Source organism: Colius striatus, chromosome 1 (genome assembly GCF_028858725.1).
Source record: "Colius striatus isolate bColStr4 chromosome 1, bColStr4.1.hap1, whole genome shotgun sequence".
Taxonomy (NCBI): domain Eukaryota; kingdom Metazoa; phylum Chordata; class Aves; order Coliiformes; family Coliidae; genus Colius; species Colius striatus.
Window position 1 is genome coordinate 181074248 of NC_084759.1, and position 24559 is coordinate 181098806.

Below are 24559 nucleotides of genomic sequence, written 5' to 3' on the forward strand. Positions count from 1 at the left end.
CCATCACCACCAAACTTTAACACATATCTCATTTCCCTGAAAAGAGAGAGATTAGCATGTGTCATAGCTGCTTTCATAGATTACATGCCAGGGAACATAATGCATGCTACAGAAATTATTATAGACAATAGTAATCACATCTGCTTTTTATTTGTAACTACAGTCAAAGCCTAGAAAAATTTGTCCCTGAATTCAGCAAGAAGAGAGACAAGCCTTCAGCATTGCTCTCCTCTTGCAAACAGCAAAGTGTCAAGGCCTCTCTGCTTCAGGAATTGAGACTCAAAGGTACAGTGTCTATCAGCAAAATGAGTTGACACAGAGTAAAGAAGTGCAGAGCTTTGCATCTTTCAGCATGGTCATTCAAATCTGGTTTATACTATAGTACACTGGAAGCCATTTCCACCTTGGAATTGATCAGACTTCATTTGATCTAGGTTCCTGTCCCACTAGACAAATGTAGTTGTTACAAAAGCCACAAGTGCAAGTGCCAACCCATATAAGGAGCAAGTGCAAGGAGGTAAAGAAATACATGAGCATGGACCTGAAACTTCACAGAGCCAGAAGGAGAAGTGGTGGGATGCCCATAGAGTCATTGCAAAGGGTTGTCCTCAGGGCCTACTAATCTCCTGCCTCTGTGGTCCAGCAATTCAAGAATGCATCAAGAAGAGTGTGGCCAGCAGGTCAATAGAGGTTCTCCTCCCCTTTTACTGTACCCTGGTGAGGCTTCATCTGGAGTACTGTGTCCGGTTCTGAGCTCTTCAGCTCAAGTGGGACACAGAACTTCTGGAGAAAGTCCAGCACAGGGCCACCAAGATGATCAGGGCACTGGAGCATCTTCCTTATGAGGAAAGGCTGTGGGAACTGGGGCTGTTTAGTCTAGAGAAGAGGAGACTCAGGGGGGGTATCATTAATATTTATAAGTATATAAAAGGTGGGTGTCAGGAGGTTGGAGCTTCCCTTTTTTCTATGGTATCTAGCAACAGGACAAGGGGTAATAGGAGGAAACTGGAACACAGAAAGTTCCATTTAAACATAAGAAAAAACTATTTCACTGTGAGGGTGAGGGAGCCCTGGCACAGGCTGCCCAGGGAGGTTGTGGAGTCTCCTTCCTTGGACGTCTTCAAGACCTTCCTGGACATGTTCCTGTGTGACCTGATCTATATGGACCTGCTTCTGCAGGGGAGGTTGGACTAGATGATCTCTAAAAGTCCCTTCCGACCCTACCATTCTATGATTCTGTGAATTCACCTGGCTTTTCCATACTGACCTATTTAAGACTAAATACAAACTATGCACACGTGCATTTGTAGGAATGTGAATAGTTCCATTTCTCACTTTATCATTTTAAACCAACAGAAAGCTGTGACAAACTCTTGATAAGTAACATTTTCATATCTATAGCTCATCTTTTAACAGTTTTAGAATAGCATTTCTTTCTGTGGTAAAGAGTGTATCTTGATGCTCCCAGAAAAAAAAGAATTAAATATTGTATAGTGCAAAATCCGTATAGTCAAATTAAAATTTTAAATATTGTATAGTGCAAAATCTGTATAGTCAAATTAAAATTAACACCCAGTGCCAAATAACTGTTATGAGAGCACACATGTTTTAATAGTCAGTTTGAGTAGAAAAGCTTACACTCTTCAGAGGAGATCCATTAAAGTCTCCACGGATTAGAATGATATACAGCATTTAGAGAGCTACATATGTGCCCTTTGCAAGGCTATGCTGCATATCCCAGGGCATTTGAGGCATTACACAATAAAGTTAACCCTGAACCTATCTCTGCTGGGTAATGGCCTACACCTGCCAGACATCTAGGGAAAAAATAACAATGTGATACTTAGATAGGATTGCTTTTAGAAGGCCTTTTATTTTTGCAGAAGATATTTCAACATGTAGATAGTAACATTTTGTAATTCGATCCTGCTGACTAGTGGAACTGATTGTTAAAAGAAGCTGTTGCATGCTGTTTTTCAACTCAAGTTAATAGAGTCTTAATTTGCCATATTATGTATAAATGAAACTAGAATCAAGTCTTCTTATTTAACATTAATGCTAATGACAGCAATGAAAGAATATTTAAATTAATTATTTTAACATTCATGGGCCTAAGTGATCACTTGACTTCCAGTATAAAGGGTGTATTAATTAATACATTCATTAATTAATCAGCTGTTGCTGTTATCTTCATGAAAGTACTTTGAGCTATGCTGAAAGACCACCTACTCTTTTGTTTTTCTCTTAGAGGGACATAAATATTGTATTTCCTTTGAAAAGGGTGTCTAGGGTTGTAGCTATTGTTAATAAATGTGATTATCAGACGGGTTATTTGTAAGAACATCAGAAGACCGACATGGGTTTAAATGAGGGGTACATCTAGTTCAGTGCTCTGTCGCCATCAGCGGTGACAAGTGGATGCCCAGAGACCCAGACAACATACATAATGCCTTTGGCTTCAAGCCTCCAACTATTTTCTGTTCTGGGGGTTTCCCGAGCTATTGGGTTTTGTTTATTTAGCTCTTTCCATCTTTGAATGTGTGTTCCTCTTGCATTCACATCCTCTGGCAAGGAGTCTCATAGGTCATCACGTATTGCTAGCAACTCTTACTCTTTTGTTTACTTTGAACCCGAGACTCACTTTCGTCTCTTGCTGGTTTTAAGTACTTTCATTAGAAGAGAGTAAATGATCAGTCTCTACCCATCTATTTTTCTGTATACCTTTTTCATAGCATTTCCACACCCATCTTTCTCAGTTTTTGTTCATTACAGCCTTTTTATCATCTTTGCTACCCTTCTCTGAACCTTTTTGCATTTTAACGTACTTTTTTTGTCATGAGACAACCAGAAGAGAAAAATCGAGGTTTGGGCAAGCCATGAATTTGTACGATGTCAGGTCCTACTCTGATTTGCTCTCTAGTCCTTTTCTAATAATTCCAAAGTTTTTATTTGGTTTTTTGATGGCTACTGAGCAGCTAGATGACATTTTCATGGAACTATCTGTCATATACTGCTTTAAATTCATCTTCTATCTTCTATTTCACCTGCCATTTTATTGCCTTGACATGCTGTCTTGTAAAGTCTTTCTGCCATCCTTCATAGTCTGTCCTCATCCTTATCACCTTGACTGCCTTCAGATCATCAGAAAACTTTGTCCCTGGACTGCACAACCACTTTTCTAGCTCATTTATGGGTATATTGGACAGTATGGAACCCTGCACGGACACCTTGCAGAACATGTCTGATGACTTCTCATTATTGCAGGAACTGTCCATTTACTCCTAACATCTGTTGCTTCTCTTTTAGTCAAATATTTATCTGTACAAGACCTTCCCTCTCTCCTGACTGTTTGATTGCAGGCACGTAAACGTATTTTCATTTCCCTCGTGCTCTGGAGAAATGCTTGATTATTAAATTGATTATTAAATATAAAAGAAATCCACCACCACCATCCCCCGAAATAAAACAAAAACACCCCAAAAAGAAAGCAGCACTTTATGGTCTTTGTAAGGAGAAATCATTCTGAATGACTGAACCATTCCCATGGTAGAAGTAGTCCCTATATAGTGGTTTGTCCACAGTGGATTAAAGCCACACTGAACACATACTAGCCTAGACCCAAGCAATAAAAATCAGAGGTTACTGAGAACGACACTGGAGTCCAAAGTAGCGTCTTCTTCCTGCTATAGAAACTGTCTTCGAATTGCCTTTCTCTTCAGGATTATGTTGGATAAAAGGTAAGATAGAATTTCAAGGACTTGGCTGATACTTGCAGTAACTGCACAGTTGTATAGACCAAAACGTGCATTTTTGCATCTAGTATCTGTTACAGCAGCACTGTAGGCAGGCAGATTAGTTCTAAGCAAACTTCAAACTTTTATTCTATAGTCCCAAATGAGTTAGGAAGTGTAATTTGAGCTCTCTGTGTGCCATGAGGTCAAAGTCTATTCACTTGGGCTTTGAGCAGGTGATTTGACTATCAGCCTCAGTAAAATAAAGGTCAGTCAGTGTTTAAAATACCGAATACTTTTTCCAAGACTGTAGGGATGGGATGCAAATTTACATGTATTGCTCTGAGGCTGCAGCACAGATGTGTTTAAAGGGTTAACACTGTGGCTTAATCAGAAAGAATGCTTGGCAATAAGAAGAAGCCTGGATTAATGATAGAAAAGAATTCTTAGCATTTTATAGCAGTGGGTATTCGAGATGAGACATGGCTAATGATCAACTAAAAAGGTATTTGCAGCTGTGGTGCTACCTCTCCTCATAATGCCAACATTAATCAAGCTTTTTCATGCAGCTTTGCAATCCATTCTATTTTTCATTGTCTTGAATATAAAAACATAGCTCTTGCCCTAATACACTGAGTCAGAGACCATACTTCTGTGTCACTAAAAATTATCAGACCTTATTGATTTCTAAAAGCTGCACTGTCTGTACCGTGAAACAGACCCATAGCAAAGTCCTTAACACAGCCAGCTTCATTTTAAAGAAAAAAAAAAAAAGCCTCTTGTAACCCCAAACTGTAAACACCTCTGGGATGTGAAGCACTGATTGCCATGAATGAACTGCTCATGTATTTTATTTAAGTCTTGAATTACAACAGAACATCATCTGTAATTGCAGCATCTCTAAGCCTAGTTTTGGAGTCAGCCATCTTGTTGAAAGGCCTTGGCAATGCGAAAAGCCAGTGAAATCGTGTAAGTCAATGTCCTAGCTGTTCTGATGGTGCCTTCAGAGTCAAAAGAAAAGCTTCATTATACTGAAAAATTAAACATTTGACATACAAGTTCTTTCCAGAATGGCTTCAATCTTTTAAAATAATGAACCCCATTGAATCGCAGCTTCTCAGCGAATGTTGATTATCTAAATTCCTTAAGTAAACTACACGTGATGCAGCTTTTGAACCATGAACATGATCTTCCCTCATGTAAACAATCCTCTGCCTTTGTTGCCTGATCCTATCACATTTTGGGCACACATCCTTCTGGATTGCAGGCCCAAGCCTATAAAATCCCACCCCAATCTGCAGATGCTTTATGCCTCTGCTTAACAGCCATGACTCATCCCATTAAAGTCAACAAAGTTACAGTAGTAAAGTTAAGCGTGTGTTTGCAGGAATAGGCACAGATTCTCAGAACTATGTAGGTAACTCAAGATGCAGAGAGATGACTAGTGGGGGAATTTAATACTGGTGTGACTAATCTCCCTAAGATCTCCTGAAATCAAGAAAGAGGGGTCTTGCAAAGGGACTTCGGTACAACTAAATTAGGCTCCTGTTTTGATGCATCTCCCAAAGAAGCCTCTGACTCTCTCTATCTTTTAAGAAGTGCTTTGGTGCTCTGTCCTGGGTATTCCATTCCCGCAGAACTCATCAGGAGCCAGACCTCAGGGTGCCCAGCCACATCTGCTTGCGGGCAGCGATAGCCAACTGGCTGCTTTAGGAGTCGAGCTCTGCATGCTTGTAGCTCTGTAGTGCTACTCGCAGCACTGACCTGTGCCTGCACTCTAATGGCCTCACGTGCATCAAGACCAGATGCTGTTGACACAGGGTAAAGTTTACTTTTCAAACTGAAGGACCAAAGGGAAAATAAAGGGAAATATCTTTGACTTTTGAGAGCCTGAAGTTTTCAGATTCTTTTAAATAGACATTGTAGATAAAATTCTTCTTTCTAAAATGTACAGGGATGACTGAATGATCCACCTTCATTTTTTACAATTGATTTATAAAAAATACCAGAAATTAAAGTTCAAGAAAACATACAATGACTCCTTCATATATTAATAAATATGTTGTATTTTGAGGATCCTCCAACTGCCATGATTTTGCTGTGTTAAATAAAGTAGATTTTATGGTGCTTTAATCAGAACATGATGGAACATTATGCAAAATATTATGCAATGTAATTAATGCAAGCAGAGAAGTGGTAGGAACATGGGACTGCTGAGCAGCATGCATTTGTGTCACATGATGCCTGCTGATTTTCCCCATTTCTTTCTTTCATAGATAGTGGTTTCCCGTTCAGAACCCACTGCTCCACATGTCAACTTTCAGCTAGACTCTTACCCTGTCTCTCCCCAAGTTGTTGTCGAGAATTCAGTAGCAGATGATGGCTATACCCTAGTTGTGACTGGGAAAAAGGTGAGTGGTTCATGATCTAATTCTCCTGTCCACTGCATAAACCTGCCTTTGAAGCAGCAACTTTCCATAAGAGCAACTGTTTCCACTGCTGCTTTATGCTCTGCATCCTCCCAGCCTTGCCATTTCCTTGGGACCATCCAAGGGGCAAGTTTCATCCAAGATTTTTTTCCCCACTACTAAACAGACAGCCTAATATTGAGAAATGTTTAAATAATGTTAAGAACTGTGATAAAAACCAAGGGAAGCCAAGTAATGCAAATTTTAAGGCTCAAATCCTGTCCTTAATTCAAGTGCTTGCAAAGAAAAAAAGCACACAATGGCTTAACAAAAGAATAGTGCTCGCAGTTTCCTGGCTTTTGTTGGTTTTTGTCATAAGATTTTAACTTTTTAAGGAGGGGATGTGTGCAAGAGCTACATGGATTTGTTTAAAACTGGAAGACAGTGTTCATAGTAAGATCAGAAAACTACTTTAGCGTGTAGTCTACAAAGGGTTAGTAAAAGATGAAGAGCTGTCATAAATATGCTACGGTCATAAGGATATATGCATTGTAGAATACGTTTAAAACATCAGCAGATACTGTTACGGACAATCCTAAACCATAACGGTAAGCAATAATTTGACTCCTTGACTTCTATAAGAATTCTAACAGAAATACATCAGCCATTAGTAAAGATGGTTATTAATCATTTACTAGAAATGTATGAGATATTTATAGGAATAATATTGAAGAAAATGCCCAAAAGAAGTTTTAAGGAAGATACTGAAGTATAAAATAGGGTGTACTTATGTAGTAATGTAATTATATAATGCTTTTAATATTTTGATTAAAAATCATTCTTGTATATTTAGAGTCACTATTACAATTACTATCCTGATATTTGAAATAATATAAATTTTAATTGATATATTCAGTATAGGATAGATTTTTCGATGATAGATGTTAAAAAAACAAGTACACGGGCAGTCACATGCCGTAAGTGTGTACAGATAGTAATACAGCCTTGCCAAAGTTGAAATAGCCATCATGCCTATTTTTGCAAATGTATGAACTAAGACATACTGAGATACACTATTTTTTCCAAGAAGTAGTGTAGAACTAGGAGGAGCACACTGCTGTTTTCTTTTTCCATCAGAAAAAAAAAAAAGCTATCTTGCTGTAAACACCAGATGCTGATAGTAACTGTATATAACATTAAGATGCCTTTAGGGTTTCTCCCAAGCGAATTTAAAATCATGTCAGTTAAATTACTTATAAGATCCTATAATTACTGAGCTAAAGAGAAGTCGAACCGCAGCTTGCACATCTGAAATCTGAGTAGCACCACAACGCACTGCATAAATAGACTCTCCTTGCCACTTAGCATGTGTATTAAAAGGATCTGTGCATCATCACGTCTTTCCATCGACAGGTAACGAAGATCCCACTGATGGGACCAGGCTGCCAGCACTTCAGGTCCTGCAGCCAGTGCCTGCAGGCACCTCCCTTCATGCAGTGTGGCTGGTGCAGCCAGCAGTGCCTCAGGTCTCTCGAGTGCTCCGCCAGCACCTGGACACAGGAGACCTGCTTGCCTAATGTTTATGAGGTAAAATGATGGCTTTCTCACATTCATCTCTGAGAGAAAAACATGGTCTGCATTCTGCAGGCATTTTCTGCTTATTTTCGTGCAATTATGATAAATGAAATGTCTGCTTTCCTCAGTTTTCCCTCAACCCCACTGTCCATAAAGCCTCTGGCTGGATGCACATACTGTCCCTGAATGCTGTGGGCTCAGGTGCTCACCATGGACAAGTCTGTCTGACCATCTTGGCCCCGCAAAGCACTTGTGGTGGAGAAACAACATGAGCCAGCCTGACAGGAGTCTGACAGGAAAGGCCAGTCACAGAAAGTAGCACCCCTCCTCTCGGACCTCTCTCAAAGGGAGGAGGTGGAGGAAAGCACTTCCTGTTCATTGCTGCTACAGCCTGACCTGATGTAGGAGGTCTGCAGCCCCCACTCCTCACCCATCCCTGTACTGGTTCCAGTCTTCAAGGAAAGGCTGTGGGGAAGAGTCCCTCTCTCCCCTACCTAATCTCTGCAACAGATCTGTCCGACAGTCTTAAGGGAGATGGGTTTTCCTGTCCCTGTGGAGAAGAATTTGTCTCTGCCCTACCTAAGCTTTGCAACAGAGTTGTCAGTCAACCCTGGGGAAATAGTTTTTCCTAACATCCCTCCCCGGGTCCTTGTTCCCATGTGTCCTCTCACCACCAAGGGAGCAAGGACCAGGACAAGCCTCTGTAGCTGCACCCCTCCGTGGGGCAGGGGACAGCCTGAGGCTGCTGCCAGCTGGACAAAGCCCATCAAGAGTGTGCAAGAAGGGAATGGCACGGACAAGCAGAGCCATGCTGGTGCATTCCTGTTTTAATTTAGCTATGGTTAACGCAGGATTCGGACTGGCCGGCTGTACGTGTAACCGGATCATCCCATGTGAAGTGTGACACAGCTGTGAAGGAGAAGGTTTATAGGGCAGTTAACAGACTAGAAAACTGACGGAAGGACAAGCATAAAAATTTCTGGTAGCAGTTATAGCCATTTTGTTAGTGCATTTAAACTACACCGTGTTGTTAAAAACACATTTTATTTCATGGAGATACAGCTTATAAACAGAGATGAAAATTTGACATGTTAAACTGCCAGAAAGAAAAGGAGACAAAAGACTTTTTTTTAAAAAATAAATAATGTATTTCTTTCAGCCAGGCAGATGTTTTCATGTACGACAACTTTTTAAAGAGTAGACAGGCAAAACTGCTAGGATAAATACAACAGGGTGGATTGTTTTAGTTTTTCTTTTCCATTTTCACCTATCAGATACAACATCTAACACTAACACAGGAAAAATTCAATGAACAAACAACAAAGCATTATAGGAATCAAACCCAATATAGAGGAAAGGGAGGTGGGTGTTTGCCTTGCCTTCTGTTGCTGCTTACCTGTGGGCAAAGGAGATGTAAAAACCTTGCTAATGCAGAATGTGAAGAGTTTACTCTACTTTGATAGAAGAACACATTTCCAGAATCACAGAATCTTCAAAAACACTATGCTAGATGTCCAAATAGTCTCTCTGGCCTTGGTTTGTATGAGACTATGAATCACCAGTTGGAAGGGACATGCTGAGAGTTAGTCCTGACACACTTTTATACACCTCTGCAAGCCCAAGCTGCTCACCTGTCCTGCACAGCTTGTTTTGTCTTTCCTAGAGCTCAAGCATGAGTAGTTTTTTTTCTTGGCAAAACTTTCCAATGGTGCCATGCCCCAAAAAAGATTTCCAAGGCTCTGAACTGCTTAGTTTCTGATTTTTTGAGGTGCTGAACTCATATAGCCCTTTTTAATTTCAATGATGACTGTGTGCACTTAGCAGATTTAAGAACCAAATGCCTGGAGCCAATGCAGGGATGCTTAGACTTGAGAGGCACTTCCCCAAGGCCATCTCTGTAATCCCTATGAGGTTATTGGGAAGACTTGTCCAGGGGAGCACACCTTGGATGTGGGGCAGTGGGAGCAGGCATGAGACTGGCCAGGTGCTCCCCTTCCCCACAGGGCTCAGCTCTGCCTGCTCAGCACAAGCCCAGTCTACCCCTGTAATGAATATGGATCTGTGGCACTGATGGATCTTAAAGTAAATCTCAAATTACAATGTGCTCACATTGGCAGAAGTTGCTTCTAGAGGGCTTGTAAGGAAAAAAATGCAGCCGAGTGCTTAAATCTCTTCGGATTGCTAGCTGTTAAGACAGATTTCATGCTCTACTGGACCATGACATTTAACATTATTACTGAAAAAATTATAAACCAGATTATTCATCATCTTCGGGTCCGTCTTTAAACCCATATGCATAAAATATGAGAAACAAGCTTGTTTTGTTCCTAACAAACAGAGGATGACCTGCTTTGCATAGAATCTGAAATGCAGTCCAATCCCCCCGCCCCTAATATCTTGCTGCTTTCAGAGGGACAGATTGTTTGAGATGGGTCATACAATAGCTGTAAATGCAGGGCAACACCAAGCTTCTCTGAGAGTCTAATCCAGTGGGTGTTAGCTGGCTGTCTTCAACAAGAGTTATCCCAGGTTGTTACACAGAGTGGTGTGCAATGGGAAAAAAAAGTTTGTCATCTGGACAAGCGGTGCTCGAGGAAAGCCGGGAGACTCAAGAGAGGCTCCTTGGAGATCACTCCATGCTGGAACAAATTGCAGGCATCTGCGTGCGGCCTTCAGGTCGCGCCAAAAGGTGAAGGGCATAAAAGAAGAAATAAATTGGTCTCCCTTTCCATTCTTTGTTGTGGTTAAAACCTGACATGGTTTGTTGTTGTTTTTAAAGTGAGTCATTTTAGTTGGCTTTCATCTCAGGCGTATCGAGAACATCAGGCCTTCTGCTGCCTGTTTAGGTTGGAGGTTCTGCTGGAAATTTCACATGTGGCCTGTACATGTTCTTGCCTCTTAATTAAAACGAATGGGCCATTGAAACTTTAATAAATAGATACTTTCTTCCAACAATTCATAAAGTATGTGTGTGGATAGTAGCATAATGTCTGTCAACAAATCCAAAAGGAAAACACAATACTTCAATTTCTTTTCCAAAAGGTAAAAGAAAAGTTAACTTTCTTTTGCTTAACCCACAGTCCAAAGAGCAGCAGGGACAAACAGAAAGGCAGGCCTTGCAGTGGGAATTGCTTCCTGTTATCAGTGGTGTTGCCTTGCTATGGAGAACTTTCGAGTCCTGTATTTCATAGCATTTATAACTGGTTTGGGTTTTGCTTACTTTTTTGTTACTACCTGCACGATGTAAGCACATAGGAAATGCCTATGTATGCCTCAGTTCAAAGTCCAGGAAGTTCACTATTCATTCCTGTCAAGTGTTCCCAGGGACAAGTCTGTGAAACCACATTAGACTTTCAGAGGTTTCATCACACAGACTGAATGGAACAAAAATTAAAGAAATGTGAACAAAAACATTATAGGGGAATTTCTGCAGAACTTAAATACAAAAATTTAAGAACAGATTTATTTTTTGCTATCTGCTTAGAGGTCCAAAATTTACTGGCATAATGTCATAAATACTTTTACTCTCCCTCAATTAAAGCACATGGGCTGCTATCACAAGTCTCTTTTAGCAGATAAGATCATGCAAAACCAGTTAAGCACCTTAAATTTTTATTCTGTGTGGCTTTGTGAAGCCTGCTTTTAACGCCCTGATTTTGCTAACTTATGGATTACATTTCAAACTCTTCAAATGCTACACGTCAATGCATTCTTGTACAAATAATTGAGACATCCTGTACCCCCACAGAGCAATTTCAGTTTCTGCTAGGGTTTTGTTACTCCAAAAATAGATAGTGTGCTGAGATATTAAGTACAGTGGAACACTAGGATCTGAAGTCAATCCAGATTTTTCAGAAAAAATACCCCAAAGAAATAAGGGAAAGTTAAACTTGGGAACAGCACAGACTCCACAGGGTATAGTAGTGCTCCACGCTCTTAGCTGCAGTGTTGTTTGTCAGGGGGCTGTGTGAGCATCACTCCTTTTTTTATGGGATTTGTGCAAAAGTCTGGTTCCTGCATAGGTTTCCTCTTCTTTGCTCATTGAGAGCTAATTCAAAGCTCATTAAAACGGGAAAGATTCATGCTGGCTTCAGTGCATTTTAGATCAGACTCTTTGTCTGGTTTCTAATGGGGGCAGTAAATTTCCCCATATAGAGTATATGGTGTAATTCTTTTGAAATATTCTTCAGCTGCTTTTCTAGCTACAATAGTTCACTTGTGAGAATCTTGAAGTATAGCTACAAGAGAGATGAAAAGAAATGTGCTGTCTTATTGCATTTCCAGATGAAATAATAGCCAAGTATCTCTCAAACACTTTCTTCTCAGCTTGGAGATTAAGTCAGGTCCTTTGAAAGGCACAGCTGTATTGCATTTTAGGGCAAAAATTGCTACCACTAAAGCATTAAGTTTAAGACATTTAGGCACTATGACCACAAGTATAAATTTATTCTTTCATCCTCTGTAGTTTGCCAAGTGGTACTGATATCTTTGCAAAATTATGCAGTATTGTTAAAAGTCCCCATAAACCTTGAACCAATGTCTTTTTTTTTTTTTTTCTACTGGCAATACCAACCAGTACTTTTACTGAGTTTTGTAAGACTTCTATAGTGTTTCTACATTTTTCCCACCATTGTTATATTTTACAGGACAATTTACAATATACAGAAAAAAAAAAAAAGCATTTCCTTTTTAGATTGTCTCTGTGTTTCTGAGAGGTAGTTTATTTTTAACTTGGAATTAGAGGTGACCAAATGTAAAAGAATTAAGGCAAAAATAGCAGAAGTCACATTAACTTTATCACAGCCGACGCAATATCAGATTATGGTGTCTTTGAAGCTACTTCACTCTGAACCTGACTTTCATCAAGCCAACAAAAAATGGACATTTTGGGACTCTTTTTGTGTTCAGTGTTCAGCTTCTAGCAAAATAAGTACATTGTGTGTTTTACACTCCAGAAATAAGATGTGAAAGACAAGAACAGCAGGATTTAAAAGACTTTTACAATGCACAGCTTGTTCAGTGCCCCTAAACACTATCCTTCAAAGCTTTCTAGTATAGGTTTTGTTATTTATTGCTGCTGTCAGGGAAAGCTCATAATGTGACAAATGAAAGGTGAAGAACAATTAAGATGAATAGTAGGACATAGTCTACCAGAAGAAATGCTTTTCTAAAATTGTTCCTTTGCACATTCTGTAACTCCATTTGAAGTTCAGGGAAACCAGATGTAACTAGCACAATATTTTTTAACAGATTCTCCCGAGCAGCGCTCCCTTAGAAGGCGGGACAAAACTGACACTGTGTGGATGGGACTTTGGATTCAGCAAAAGTAGTAGATTTGATTTGAAAAATACAGTAGTCCATATCGGAGGTCAAATTTGTGCCCTGGAAGCAAAATCTAGCAACAAAAACAAGTAAGAAACCTAAAATATTAATTTCCTTTTATACAGATGTTCTTTATGTGGTGTGGATTTTTTTACGGTATAAACACCTCCAAATCAGAGATTTCAAACAGGAAACAATCCCTTGGTTTGATAAGCTAAGAAAAAAGTGCTCAAAGTGGACATCAAATGAATCTAGTTAATGCTGATGGCTCCTCCAGCAGCTTTTTGTGGTTTGCCTGAGAAATGCTGTTCAACATCTGTGGGAGCTGGCAAGAACAAAACTATTCAAAGGTTTGAAAAGAGGGCAGGTTCCTTTGGCCAGGATCCTGCTGGGCTTGGTTATGTCACCTCCATCTTCCTGATCTGTGAAGCTGCTAGGGAGAAGTGTGAGAAGATGCAGGTATTTTATCATCCAGAGGCTTGCAACCCTCAGCTCTACCTCCCTTCCTCCTCTGAAATAAGTATTTTAGATACTGGGATAAGTTTAAGACAGAGGTTATTCCAGACGTTATCTCAAAGAAGTAGAAAGTTCAACAAATACCCTCTCTTAGTTCAAAGCATATGACTACTACCAAAGCAATGTGCAAATCTTCCCAATTCATACATATAACAGCAAAAAGATCACCCTGCAGAAGTACTGAGCACTCTCCTTATTGCTGTTCTGAGCAGTCTTAACACAAGCAAAGTGATTTAAGGAGACTAGCTCATAAACAAGGCTGTGTAAATGTAATGTAATACATTGGCACATGCTGCCACAAAAGTTTAAATCTTTGGTAATACTTAAATTTATACAACAAACTTGTGTGTACGATACATTTTTTCTAACCTTGTTGTCTGCCAAAATTTGTCACTAAAGGAAAATTCCAAAAACCAACTCAGCCATAGAATGAGAGGTATTTGTTTTCTCTTGCATGCTTCTTCATTTCTGAAATGTAATTGATATACTAAAATTATTTTCTCTGGCCAAGTTTAAACCCCACAGTGTTTATTAAAGAAGATGACCACAGTTCTTTTAGCAGTTATTGCTGAAATGTCACTGACACACATAGATTGATGATTTGTTTAGTATGGTTCCTTCATTTTTATGAGTTTGAAGTGGCTCTATTTTAATGCAAAGAAAAAAGGTCAAGCCAGAAAAAAAAATGTAATCCCATCTCTTTTTTTCTTGTTTTCCAAAGGCTGGAATGCATAGTTCCTGCTGCAAAAAATCCAAGTTTTAATATATCCAGTAGTGTTTCTGTTGGACTTGGCAAAACACTATTCACTACATTTTCGTATGTGGTAAGCATTGTGATTAAAACTATATTGTGAAAATTAACTTCAAGATTCAATATGGAACTAACTGCCCAGGGAGGGTGTGGAGTCTCCTTCTCTGGAGGTTTCCAAAACCTGCCTGGACGTGTTGCTGTGTGACCTGACCTAGGTGGACCTGCTTGAGCAGGCGGGTTGGACTAGATGACCTTCAGAGGTCCCTTCCAACCCCTACTGTTCTGTGGTTCAAGTGATTCTGTGGTTAACTGGAAGGAGACTTATGAGTCCAATCCAGTATGGTAACTCTGTATTCCTTTTTGCTTTATTATTATTTCATGGAAACACCACAATTTGAAAATAATTTAGCAATCCACTGTTCTTATTTTTACCTCCCTTCAGAATCCTGTAATAACAAGTATCTCTCCCACCTACGGCCCCAAATCTGGAGGAACATTGCTAACTGTAGCTGGAAAATACCTAAACAGTGGGAAATCCAGAAGAATTTTTGTTGGTGAGAAACCATGCACCTTGAAAAGGTAGTGTACTTACCAAAAAAGTGATCCTTTAATATTGAAATGGCTTGATTAAGGAAAAATTTCTTCACCATGAAGGTGACGGAGTACTGGAATAGGCTGCCCAGATAGATTTTGGAGTCTCTTTCTCTGGAGATTTTCAAAACCTACCTGGATGAGTTCCTGTATGACCTACTCTAGGTGGTCCTGCTCTGGCAGGGGGGTTGGACTAGATGATCTTTCAAGGTCCCTTCCAACCCTTAAGATTCTGTGATTCTGTGGTTAAAGTGTCTTGGAGTAAAAATAAACCACAAATATGCATTGCTCTCTCCTCCCCATGTTATGTATCAGAGAACTGATGCTACAGTAAGCATCCAGTTCTCCATTGCATTCTGAGTTTGGGATGTGTGAAAGCTCCTTAGAAGGGACTACAGTTTTCTAGAAGACTTATTTATTCCATTATGCCTTCATTAACCTCATTAAAGGGTTGCATAGGGAAGTAGCAAATTAGCTTCTAATGGACTGGCAAGTGCCATTTCCCATCACTTTTGTCACCCCAACTGCCACACGCTCACCCCTCTCTCTTGTGTCAACAAGAGCTACTGTTCATCCAGCTGCTCCCAGTGAGCATCCAAGTGGGTGCAGGTTAACATTTCCTACTGATTTCTTCAGTGGAAACCTGAGCAGCATGGGAATGTGCATCCTGTGCAGAGGAGCAGCTATTTCTGCGCTACCATCAGTGAATAGCCTCCACATCAGAGGCAGCATCAGTTTGAGACTTTCCCTGAAATATATAAAAAATTGGTTTGAGAATTAAGCCAGAATTTATTGTGTCTCTGTACTGGATCCTGTAGGAGCTGAGTCAAGAATCTTTGACGTGCTTCATGTGCCTTGAATCCCATCAGATTATGGGCAGACAAGCATTCTGAATTTGGTAGCCATTCTACCATGGCACAAATCCTGTTTGGTCCTGTTTTCAGGTTCAGCATGGTGGCTCCAGAATTGTCAACTCTGCAGCCAGGGGCAGAATCTGGCCCTCTGTGTTCCAGCAACATAATGTTCAGCAATTCCTATAAATTTTGAGTCTCTCCTAATGTTTGTGGAAAGTCTTAGTGGAGAATGTGGGGGAGCAATAATCTATTAGTTAACATCAAAGTCAGGACAGCTAATTTTTTTTCTTTGATGCTAAATGATTTATTGTATGCTCTTGGTCAAATGATCTAAGTCTGACTAAATCAAGTCAGGGATTTAGGTATTCAAGTCTGATATTTAATCACTACCAAGATCTTCAGCACATCTGTTCAGTGACTGCTTAATAGTTTACAGTGGCATTTATTGATGTCATCACCTCAGCTGGCCAAGTAATGGACAAATAAATGAACTTTTTGGCAATGATTGGTCTAATCCATTTGAGAGACATCTCCTTGCGGGGGGGTTAAAGATGACAGCCAGCTCAGAGATAGATCCCTTCTTCAGTCAGGTGAACCTCTAGATACTGAACTGTAGTTGAAGCTTATGCACTAAGCATCCCCAGAACCACTCCTTCTTACCAGCCAGATTGTTGGAGACTTTTACACAGCTCTAAGCCAGTTTCTCAGGGCACATATTTTCTTACCTACACTGGCAGCTTTCCCCGGTTCTGAAAGCAGGTAGATCAATGTTTTTTTGTTTGAGTTTTGTTTTTTTTTCCCCTATAAAAGATGATAAAAAGTTTCCAGATACATTTAAACAAATCACTAACCCCTGCAGGACATGGTGAACCCCACCTTCCTGGAAAGCTTCATAAGTGTCAGCAAATGCCCCTTTTGTCTAATTTGGAGACAAACCTTTGAGAATGGTATCACTTGCAGGGGTCCTGAATGTGGTTGGGCCCAAGTTCCTGAAACCATCTGGCAGCATCACATTTGCTTCTCCAATCATTTATTACCCTTGCCTCAGATGTTCCCTGATCCCTATGGCCACACTTTGTGTGCTTTGAGCTTCAAGATCTTTCACCCATCTGCTGCCTTAACATCCACGGAGTTCAGTGTAGGAGGAAAACTTCCAAGGTCAAACATGAAAGAGCAAGGGAAAGGTGAATATCCCTGATAATCTGCTCTTGTGCTGAATTCAGCCAGCTCTTCCTGAATTTTCACCTTCTCCTCTCTTCTCCTTGCCCTTCTTGCATGCCCCTCAGCAGCACCTGGAGTCAGCAGGTGCCCCCAGGGAAGGACATCTCTGAAATGCTGGTGCATCACCCATCTTTTCTTGAGGTTATAAATGCAGGATAAATCATTTGGATTGGAAAGAAAAAGACATTATCCCTTGGTTACAGCAGAACAAGTCATTGTCCCCAAACCTGGAGTGTGCTGTCACTTTCCAGGCTGGAAGTTGCCTTTGTGGAGTGCAGGGGCCAGCGTGGCTGTTGACAGCACTAGGAAAACACTTTCCAGCAGGCAAGGTGCAAGTCAATCAGATAAAGATGAATCTTGAGCCTAAGCAGCGGTGTTGCTGTTTCTACCACACTCCATGCTTATTTGTTGCAATATGATCATCCAGCGTGGGCATCAATGATGGTTTTGCACAAGTGGATACTTTGGCGGGGTTGGGGCTCCCTAGAGGACAGTGTTTTAAAACCAAGTGCGTGTTTTATAACACTGACAAACAGGCCTTATTCTGTCCTTGCAGCCTCTCCGTGAGCACTGTGGAGTGCTACACGCCGGCGCAGCAGATCCCCCAGGAGTACCGTGTGAGGGTGGGGATTGACGAGGCCACGCGAGACGCGAGCAGTCATTTCACATACAGAGAAGACCCCGTTGTTTTAAAAATTCATCCGGCCAAATCTTTTCTTAGGTGAGCAGAAGTTCTATGCAGAAATAAGAAGAGTAATGAATGGAAGAAGAATGGCTATGCTGCACAACAATCTATCAAAAGAAATTGCATTTTTATCTCTATCTGCCATGCCAATTGCTTCTATTATGGTGCAGTTGCAGAGGACAGATCATTTCCTTTCAGAGGTGGAGAAGGGGGAAGGGTGCCTCATTTCTTTATGTGCTTTAGCTCCCAGCTGCTGCTGAGCGTACCTGTGATGTCCGACTGAGATACCTAAATGTACAGCCAAGTGTGTCTCCTATACTGTGTCTGGGCATTACACTGAATAGTGAGGAAAATCATTTAATGTGACAAGTCAGCAGCACTCAGGAGACCAAATGGATTTTAAAACAATCTAAATCCAGCACTACATAAATATGATGAATATATATGTTTGGTAGTATTCATATGTTTTTAAGTGGCATATTTATAGTCTCAGTAACTCTAATCCAAGCCATTTGCCTTTGCCAAAAAAATGTCAGCAGTAAAAAAGACACCTTTTTCAGCACCACTGAAAGTAATAAGTTAGTGAATGCTAAGTACAAGTATACACCCTCTTTTAAAATGTACACATTTGTTTTATATCCTGGCATACCACAATGTTAAAAACTATTGTTCTTTTCTTCTATTTGATTAGTTGTTACAGCAAGTGTAAAATTTGTTTCCCAGGAAAATAGTCTCGCTGCTCAGAGCTATGTATTTGCATTCACCTCATATATCTCCAATTCTGGGTTTATGTTGTCTTTTATTCTAAAATATGATTTGTAATTAAGATTACCCTAGCAGATGTGCCATTATCCTACTCATCTTTTTTTTTCTTTTTTATTTTTTTTTCCTAGTGGTGGAAGTACTATCACAGCTCAGGGGATCAACTTGAACTCCGTGTGCTTTCCTCAGATGGTGATTACTGTACCTAAACTGGGAATGAACTTCTCTGTGGTGAGTCAGTCCTGGAGAAGGCAATCTGTTCTCTTGTCGTCTTCGTGTGGTGAATAGCACCGAATTTGCAGTCAAAATACTTAGATTTTTTTGCCTTGAAACTTTGGGGCTTCCACCGAAATCTTGGCGTTTTCTGTACAGACTGTTTTCGCTGCACAGGCAAAATTCAACAACAAATTTGAAGTTAAGCTGGGGGTGGAACAACAGTTGCCAAGGAACTTCTTCCAAAGAAATATGTCTTTTAGAGTATCTGATAACAGGATTTTTATATTACAATTTAACAATGCAAACTCAGTGACTAAACACAGAATACCGCAATACAGGTGTGTCAGATTATATGACAAGTTCAAGTACTACTGCGATAGGTAGGAAACATTCACATAGTTACCGTAGATATAACAGGAATATGGAACAATCATCAAAGAAAAGTAAATATAAAAAATCAAAAGTAAGTTATTTTGAAGGCTTTCTGGTTTGATAAATTAGGAAAGATTTGCCCCAATAGGCAATGTGACAACCAGAAAGCCTACAAAGTAAGGTTTGATATTTTGCAGATGGGTACCTCTGCCTGAACAGAGGATCAATGAGAGATCTGTGCCTTCTTTTGTTGCCTGAGTTAATAATATAGTGTCTAATCTAAATAAGGTGTTCAGATATGACCATGTCATCTACTTTAACTTTTCTAAGGCAAAGATTACACTAGCTATACGGGAACTGGCTAGCTGTATGGGAACTGTTTCTTTTAAGCTTTTGCCTACACATTTTTCATGCACCTACAATATTTTTTATATCCTGTAAGGTCTGTTTAGCCTAACTGAAGCTAAATTGACCTGCACTCCTTATGACATGCTATGCTGCTGTTCATATTCTCAGCTTATTTCTAATGATCATCATACACCGTTTCCTGTATTGAATTTTAAGTATTAGACTGAGGTTTGCTCAAAGCATTTTAAACATGATGTCTGCAAATTTACAGTCTCTTATAGCTTCAAGGTCATAATATTCTTCATGATCCTAATTTGTATAATGTTGTAAGTGTCAGGACCTGAATTTCATCTGAATGTAAATGTGGCTTGTAATTTAACAGGTTCAGATTTTAAGATGAAAATCAGTTCCTCTGCAATGTAACACAGTGTTCAATGTTATCAAAAAGACACCTTACCCATGAGTCAGAAAGCAAAATATTTCGGTGAAATCAACCAAACTCAAAATTTTTAGGTTTTGAGTCATGTGAACATGATGATTTCTAAGTATGAAAGATTTACAGAGAAAAGATCATTGCTGAAATCAACTCTTTAGCTTTTCCTTTGTGTGGATTCGAGGAGTCTTTCTTTAGAAGTAAGATCGAGCACTTACTTTCTCCCTTCCCCTGTGAGAATATGCAATATTGCTTCTCTTTGGGTACTGGTTCTATATACATTGCTTGTCAAATATTTGGGACTTCCTCAGAATTTCAACAGATTTTAAAGAATCTGAAGTTTTAAAGAACTAAATCCTCTCTCCATAAGTGACTGAGAACTCCAGGCAATGGACACTAGAGAGTTTACTCCAGATATTGGGGAGCAACCTCTCTTTTGAGCAGGAATTTGCTGCCATCCTGACGTTTAACCTGTTATTGAAGAAAGACATGGACACAGATAGTCAGAATTATCTCCCTTGTTCTTTTTCTTTTCCTACGTTGGGGTGTGCATGACATTTGCCAACACAGAAGAAGTGGGTCTGACCCCTCCTTTCCAATAAGGATATCTGTCCCCTGCCACCGTTGATCTCTTAAGAATCTGCCCCAGTGTAAAAGCTGCTGTACACAAAGGGTGAAATATAACCTCAAACAGATTATAATTCAGAGTTTTTATACTTTGACACTGCCCACACAATCTGTTTTCCTCTATTAAAATGAAAGGCTTCTGGCACTTGATAGCTTTCACTGCCTCTGTCGCAGCCCGTCAGCTTGCCATTTGTTCTGCCACTAGTCTTTACCTTGAGCTTATTTCACAAGGAAGGATATTAGTTCTTAGGGAGAAGAGGAAGATTTCTAACTGGCAAAACAAAGTTACTGGTGGAGGATGCCTATGGCTGCAGCCTGCCTCATCCTGCACTGGAGATTGTGGGCCGTATACATGAGCAATATTGTGAAAAAAACCACTTTTATCCAGTCATTACAAAAATAAGCAATGATGAGGACTTATTTCCAACAGGAATTCAGAGCACTGCAATGACCATCTATCCCATTTATAAAGGACAAAACAGGTTGCAGTCCTGAATAGACCAAACACAGGCAAACAGTACAATACAAACCAAAATGATCAAGAAACCCTCTAGCTGAGGTTATATATCTTTTAGCTTCCTTAACTAGGAAGAGAAGAGCTAACTGAGTCATTTTTTCTGATGGTTATTTAAGCCCTTTTCAGTTTTCTCTCATCAGTCTCCTCCAAGAAGCTGCTTTTGTCAGCATTCAGAAACTCTGGCTCTTGGGAAAACCAAAGCCGGCCCTGAAACACATCCCAAAGCATCAAAGGAAAGTGCAGCTGGGAGGGACCACAAAGACCTGGCCTGGCCCATGTCCCTGTGGCCAAAGCAAAGACCACTGCCTGATAGATATTTGTCTAGGCTGTTATTAAAGCTCCTTGTGAAAGAAATTTCACAACCTTGCGTAAACAAGCTTTGGAGAGAGCTGCTCTACCTGCTTACTTAGTGGTTTGGAAAGACTTCTTTCTAATAATTAACTCAAATCCTAGCTGCTAATTAGCTATCTTCTTCTTTAACCCTCAGTGGACACAAATAGCTTGCCAGCCTCTCTGGCTAATTTTACATATTTGCAATACATTGTGATTCAACCTTTCTCTTTTCCAATTAAAATAAACTGCTCCAAATTCTCCTGATAAGTGTTGTTTCCTAGAGCTCTGCTCATTTTTTCTGCGACCTCTCAGACCCACTCCCATTTGCCTAAAACTGATGGTACACAATTTAAAAGAGATCTCACCTTTTCCTGTCAGCTGTCTGTCCCCAGACCCTTAATTCACTCCTTCAGTCTTAATTGAAGCCTAGCACCCCACAGTGTGAGTAGAGGGTCACTACTTTAAGCAGCAGGAGCTGTTGGGGATGTTTTGCATCCCACAGCCTCAGGGAGCAGAAATAGCTGATGTGCCCTGAGATGTTCGGTTTTCTCTGCACATTTCTTTCTGTCCCAATGGAAGAGATGAGTGGTACAACTAGCAAAAGAGTTTTTCTGTAACAGCTCCTCATAAGAAATGTATTTTCACTGAGACTAAAAGGTTTTAGGGGCAATATGGCAGCCCCCTTTAGAAGTAACAATTGAGTCGAGCTTTTAAACTTTAGTTTCTGAAGTTCAGTATTTCTGAAACTTTTTCTTCTATAAGGGAAAAATTCCTTTCTTAAGCTTCAGCATTTTCATTTTATGTTTATTTATATTTCCTTAAAATTATTCAATACTGTATTCACACTACTTGTGTTTATATTACATTCTGTGTTAACACTGTCAAAATAATACATTTTGCCTTCTTTAGGTTTGGTATTTCAGCAAGTGAAAAAAATGTGCTAGGCTTATTGAACCATATTGAACCATATGTTTCAACACTTGCAACGTGTTACTTTTTAATTTCTATTTCACGAGTTCTCTTGACCATTTGTTATTTGTTAGCAACAAAACATAGGCATTTAGGCAGTGCTGCGTAAATTCTTGGCAGCTCTAGACAATGCATAAGGATGCACAAACCTTCTCACTCCTGCTCTAGTTTCTGTGTGAGGTGCACAAAGAGGGAAGCAGTTCGTTCCTTCCTTTCACTTCTCATTGTGCCTGTAAAAAGCTTTGCAAAGTTTGGAATGGTGTTTGATCAGCAGCCTATTTACAAACTAAGTGTCTTCTAACCTCTGCTGTAAGTTGTGCCAGATGATTCTTCTGCTTCTGAAGCACTTGAAGACAATATTTCTCTTTAAAAAGCCTGTACTTTGCATTGGTTCCCCAACAGTGAGCAAGTGGTCACTCAGGGATCCCTTGCTGTGGCATTTTTCATATTCCTTCCATTAACTATTTTGGATATATATCCCATGTATATGTCCCAAGATAGGCAAAGTTGAAAAACTAGGGAGAAACACTTTTTAATGCATGACCTGCAACAAGTGACCCTGTAGCTATGCAAGATCATCTCTTTCTACAGACTTTCAATTATTTCTTCAGTAAGTAGTCTCTTGAATGATCTTTAGCACTTCTAAATTGCTCACTGCTAGATGCCATTTCCTGCTGTATTACAGGAGAATTTTAAAATACTCTGAAGTTCCTTCAGTGTTTACAGATCTGTGAACAATTCATATTCATAATAATCCTCAAAATGTGTCTGCCTTAGATTTATTAAATAGTGATAGAAGAAATTCTCTGGAAACTGTGGATAGTGAGTGTGTGATTACTGAAGCTATTCCTGACTACCAATCTGAAGACACTAGAGATTGGATCCTGTGTCTGTGTTGACCCTGTGGAATAAAGCAGCACAGCAAAGAGTTTCTCTCACAAAGGGAAATCGTTGGCCTTTATTTTTGTGCTGCTTTTACATCTCATGCACATCTGCTGCCATGGAAAGAGTGCAACAGGGGTTGTCAGGGAAAAGCCCGTGCTCTGAAATCACCAGGATGCCGGAGATGTGGTGATAGCTGGTGCATTGACCATTCCAACCCCAGGGAGAAATTTAGACTCCCCATCAGTGTTTGTCATGTTGTGCAAAGGCACAGACCCAGGAGCAAGAGGTTTAACTCTACCTTCTGGTCCAATGATCTGATAGCCTGGAAGTATCATCTCCTATGCCTTCATCGAGAAGACTACTAGAATAAAAATACTACCAATCCATTAGGGCAGTTTGTCACACTACCTGCAATGGCAGCGAAAGGCAATGCATTCTCTGAAAGATCTTCAAGACACCCTGCTTGAGTGTCACTGCTTAGTTTCTCACCTAGATTGAAGGTTTCTGAATGGGCTTTCCTCAAGTTGGACCTGAATTCTCATCTTTCCATGGAGAAATCATCCTTTGGCAAAAACCACTGGAGATTCTCCTTGTCTGTCTTTACCTCATTCATCTTTCATCCCTCACTGTAACTCCAAAAGTTTACTTTTTATGAAAGGACAAATTGCCCTTTTTCTCCCTTCTAACTGCTACAGATCCTGTGATACACATTCAGCTGCTCCTCTTATCTGGGTCAGCTGCTGGGAGACCTCTGGAGCTCAGAGATTCCCCCTCATACTTTTTCTGTTGTTTTATCAGATGCAAAAAAAAAATGCATTGGGCACTTAAGTTCAGATTCTGTAGGTCAGGTTTGAATTAATTGCCTCAAGGGTCATATTTTACAAATGAAACAAGAATACATACCTTTAAGTGATGAGTCATACGCATTGTGCAATGGATTATTATTCCCTTTGGGGTATAGTATTTACTTATGCTTGTGAAATGCTCCATAATTTTTACATCTTTTCTTCCTTACTGTCTTCAGATGTAGATTGTAATCACAAGAAGAATGTAGGCTTAGCTTTTAAAGTGAATGTACTTTAAAGCCTAATTAAATAAAAGTTAAAGGTGCTGGGTGATAGGCAGTATCTTAACTGGGAAGGCAATAGATTGAATTAGGTTTTTTTTCTTATAGATCCTCAATCCAATATTTCTTGAAAACTAAACCATCATATTCTTCAATTGCTAAAACCAATTTCAAGGTAAAAATGTCATGTCAAATCATGCACCAATAAGGGCATTGCAAATAAGATTTTTCCTGACCTTACCAATCAGTCACATTGCATCCCCTCCAAAGAGTATTATTAGATTTTTATCATTTTCTGAAAGCTTCCTCTTCAGAGACCGGCCTGATAAAGTAAAGTATCTGATTCTAATAGATAGCCACAAACAAAGTTATGAATA

General features: G+C 39.8%; 1 protein-coding gene across 7 annotated transcripts in view; it reads left to right on the top strand.

Moving 5' to 3' along the window:
* MET (MET proto-oncogene, receptor tyrosine kinase) overlaps positions 1–24559 on the top strand; it is a 92186-nt gene that overhangs the window by 41688 nt on the left and 25939 nt on the right. For 6 of the 7 annotated variants that reach the window (XM_062017693.1, XM_062017643.1, XM_062017678.1 and 3 more), the window contains 7 exons: positions 6008–6142; positions 7553–7726; positions 12965–13125; positions 14274–14376; positions 14746–14882; positions 17526–17690; positions 18548–18647. In XM_062017693.1, the coding sequence (XP_061873677.1) occupies positions 6008–6142; positions 7553–7726; positions 12965–13125; positions 14274–14376; positions 14746–14882; positions 17526–17690; positions 18548–18647 (975 nt within the window). The remainder of the gene's footprint in view (positions 1–6007; positions 6143–7552; positions 7727–12964; positions 13126–14273; positions 14377–14745; positions 14883–17525; positions 17691–18547; positions 18648–24559) is intronic. The other variant, XM_062017668.1, reaches the window with a different exon arrangement.